A 3,846-nucleotide genomic window follows, 5' to 3' on the forward strand; every position below is an offset into this window, starting at 1 on the left:
TGACCCTCCTGGGATTGCTCGTGAGTTTCTAGAAACAAAACCATGAGTGTGTGGTTGGGGCCCAAAGCGGACAATATTGTGCTACAGTAGAATCGAGTCTGGGATGTGATGGGGGCCCGAGGCGGGATGTAACATACAAACATAACCTTTATTAAATAATCAAAAACAGTTCATTCTTAATTAAACAACCAAACATGAAAAACATAAAACTCTAACTTTGAAGTTTCACTTGAACATATAATATTATTATATATATATCGTTTTTCGGGTGTTATTACTGGCATACAAAATATATCATTGTACTCCAAGTGTTTATATTTAGAAAGGAAAAAAAAATTACTCTTATAAGAGGTGCACAAAGAGATTTTAAAGTACTAACAAAATCAATTTTTTTTTTTAATATAGAACTTATTACATAATATTAGATGACAAAAATTTTGGGAGCCCCTTCAAATTTGGGGACCTATGCGACCACACCTTTTGCTCCCACTCAACGCCCCCTCTGTATCACACAAAGTAGTGATAACAACTTACGTAAAATGAGTTCATGATTATTATAATTTTTCAATCCAATAATATAATGTTATAAAAAGAAATTATTACATATAAAATTATATTATTAAACAGCAGCGTCACGATCTTTGTGAAGTTATTCTATATAAGTTCTTTCATCCAAAGATGCGATTAAGGAGCCGACGTCCACATTGGATTGTCTTTTCGCATTACATTAGGAACGGGAAGAGATCCCATCCAGATCTCTCCCACCAAATTCTAGAGATCCGGAGATCCGGGTTCTTGAAATTTGATCTAATGGTTACAATTATTATAAGGGTCCGGACCTCCGAATTCCTAGGATTTGGTGGGATAGATCCAGAGAGGATCTCTTCCCATTAGGAACAAACCAAAACCTACTCTACAATTTTCGGTGGTAAAGGCGTACACCATATGTCGTTGCAATAATGTTTGACATTTCTGCCTTGGGACATATTTGCTTCTGGACTCTTAGTTTTAGCGGTGTGATTTGTGTGGTAGCTCAATACGGGTTTAAAATTATTTGTGTTTTATGCAAATTATTTCCAGATCAAGAAATTAGTCATTGGATAATATGTACCCATCTAACACTCTTGTAATTAGTTATTCTTGGTAATGAAACTCTATCACTTATGTTAAAAAAATTAAAAAAAAACTTGATATTTGTTAAGCTCTTATAACATTTGGGTTCAATAATCACATCATGGTAACTATAATCACAACGCCAGTCGTAAATACTTACATAGCTCAAGTGATAAAGTACTTACCTCGTCCAAGAGAACTTCCCTCCTTTACTTTTACACATTTTCCTTAGCTACCCAAAACAAAACAAATAAAAGAAACATAAACACCAATGGCTTGCAAACCCAAAAGAATAACGAGACCTCTGCATTTGCTTCTTACAATTGGAATTTAACAAGAGCAAGCAGACAATTTCTTCATCTCACTAATTTCCAATTCCGAACCAGAAATAACATCAATTTTTGCCCCTTTAAGATCAACCCCATTGGATTTTATCTCATTGCCACATTCCAATGCCTTCTTAGACACCACACCATATATTTCCTCAAGAACCCTAAAGAATGCAGAGTCCACATTGTCACCACTGAAAGCTGATGTCTCTGAGAAGAACAGCCCCTGCTCCTCAGCAAACTCAACTGCATCTTCCGTCGGCACGGCCCTCTGGTCCCCGAGATCAGCCTTGTTCCCGATCAGCATGATCACGATCGAACTGTCAGCATGGGCCCGGAGCTCCTCAACCCATCTAGCTACATGATCGAAGGTCTGCCTCTTGGTGATGTCGTACACTAGCATTGCCCCTAATGCACCTCTGTAGTATGCACTTGTAACTGCCCTATACCTACAAGGAAAAACAACAAAGGCATCTTCAATTTTTCACAATTCTTGTCCAAATTTAATTAAAAAATAAAAATAAAACCATGGATTTTGTCCAATAGAAGTTATATTTCTGTTGGGAATATTATTTTTTTCGGAAATTAAATCTATCAGTAAAATTTTGAATGTATTGTTGCAGTTCATTAATGGTGCAGGTGATACATAAATACAGCATCAGCATAAAATCAGGATTCTTTAAGATTTATGCAGATGCCTTTGCTGCTTTCCACATGCACGTCTGTCATGCAGGGCAAAAACAGAAAGAGAAGAAGTGAAGAACCTGTATTTCTGTAAACACTGGGTAATATTATTTGTCTATTTTTAGCATGTTTCTAAATTAACCTGGACTCCTTCTTCATTTGGCACAGTTCCACTAGCTAGATCCCAAATCTCAAATAGTTAAGGCTTCTTGTTAAGTTATTGCACATTTGAGTACCACTATATACCCTAATTTTATTCGTCAAATAATGTGATAGTGTTTAATTATTTCAAATTTAAGTTTATTTTGCCCTATTTATTGTTTTTTTAGTACATCGATATTTTTATACTAGCGAGATGGAGAGTTCAGCTAAGCCACACAATAGGCAGCCTAATTTGGTATCAAATTTGCCATCCACCAAATTCGCAAAGAGGAATATCACCGGACCGTATTACATTGTCCTATTTATTGTTAAAAGTAAAGTAATCACATATACCCTAAACCATGATTACGGTGAACATGTATTCAAGTTTCAAATTCTTTATACCTTATGCATCTATTAGTCACATTGGAAGGAATTGAATCATACACCTATCTAAAACCTAACAAATACTCCATCGGTCATCCTCCCTCGCTACTTGAACTAAAAGATTTCGACTTATTTGTGATAAAACCATTCACATGCTGTTATAGCAGGAAGTAAGTGGTTAAGTTAAGAACAATATTGATCGGTACTGAATCAATTAGTAGTGGACTGTTAAACCCTCTCTGAAATCTTTACAAATGGTTCTTAAACCTCCATTACCATTTGAGTTCAAGACGTACATAAACATTAAAAAAACAAGAAAATTAATTCCTAGAGTTTGAAAAAAAACAAAAACAAAAACGAAAAGGTAAGAGAGAATGATAAAAACTAACCAACCTTTCTTGGCCAGCAGTATCCCAGATCTGAGCCTTGATGAGTTTTCCTTGAATGGTGAGAGTCCTGGTCTGGAACTCAACCCCAATTGTGGACTTGGAGTCAAGGCAGAACTCGTTCTTTGTAAACCTCGACAGAATCTGAGTCTTCCCAACTGCCGAGTCTCCAATCACCACCACCTTGAACACATAATCTATCTTTTCATGTCCAGTCATAACACTAATCTCCCTCCTCACCCTCTCTCTCTCCGCCCTCTCCGCCGCCGTCGCCTCCGCATCCACCCCATTCATTTCTTGGTTCATTTTCTTCTGAAAAAAGGGAGCTCAGAACTTTGGTCTTTCTTTTGGTTTAGTTTAGGAAGTCAGTGGGAGTAAGTGAAAACAACAGAAAAAAGAAAGATCGAGAAAATAATGGTGCAGTCCTTGTCGGTCTCTTAAAAGCAGCAATAGTGGACGTACCCAGCTGCATTATTAAATCATATGGTATAATGGTCTGTGAGATGCATAATTTGGGCTAATAGTGTTACTCATAAGCTGTACAAGTTTGGTTTAGTAGGTTTTTAATTGGGATTTGGTTCCTATCAATCATACTGATCCAGTAAAGCAGCATATAAACTCTCTTCTTTGGACAAAACGACATTTTAAACAACTCTTAACTTGTAGAATTTAGATTTGAGTTTGGATGCAACAAAAGCTTCGTTTATACTGTTGAATTTGTTTATTCCATAATGTTGGTGTTAATTTGTTACCAAAAAAAACCAACTAGTAACTTCACCTCATCAGCTCAACTTTCGAAGGTAATG

The 3,846-nt window shown here is 36.3% G+C and overlaps 1 protein-coding gene across 1 annotated transcript; it reads right to left on the reverse strand.

Annotated features, from left to right (window-relative positions):
• Positions 1 to 1,219: 1,219 nt before the first annotated feature.
• Positions 1,220 to 3,417, reverse strand: LOC103964249 (ras-related protein RABA3). Its single transcript, XM_009377164.3, has 2 exons — positions 3,048 to 3,417; positions 1,220 to 1,891 (listed from the first exon to the last, which is right to left on the reverse strand). Exons 1-2 carry the CDS (start codon positions 3,344 to 3,346, stop codon positions 1,444 to 1,446), a joined length of 747 nt encoding a protein of 248 aa, XP_009375439.2. The 5' UTR covers positions 3,347 to 3,417; the 3' UTR covers positions 1,220 to 1,443.
• Positions 3,418 to 3,846: the final 429 nt, after the last annotated feature.

Source organism: the organism of the source record quoted next, unplaced genomic scaffold, assembly GCF_019419815.1.
Source record: "Pyrus x bretschneideri cultivar Hongxiangsu unplaced genomic scaffold, Pyrus_bretschneideri_v1 Contig40, whole genome shotgun sequence".
In the NCBI taxonomy this organism is placed as follows: Eukaryota; Viridiplantae; Streptophyta; class Magnoliopsida; order Rosales; family Rosaceae; genus Pyrus; species Pyrus x bretschneideri.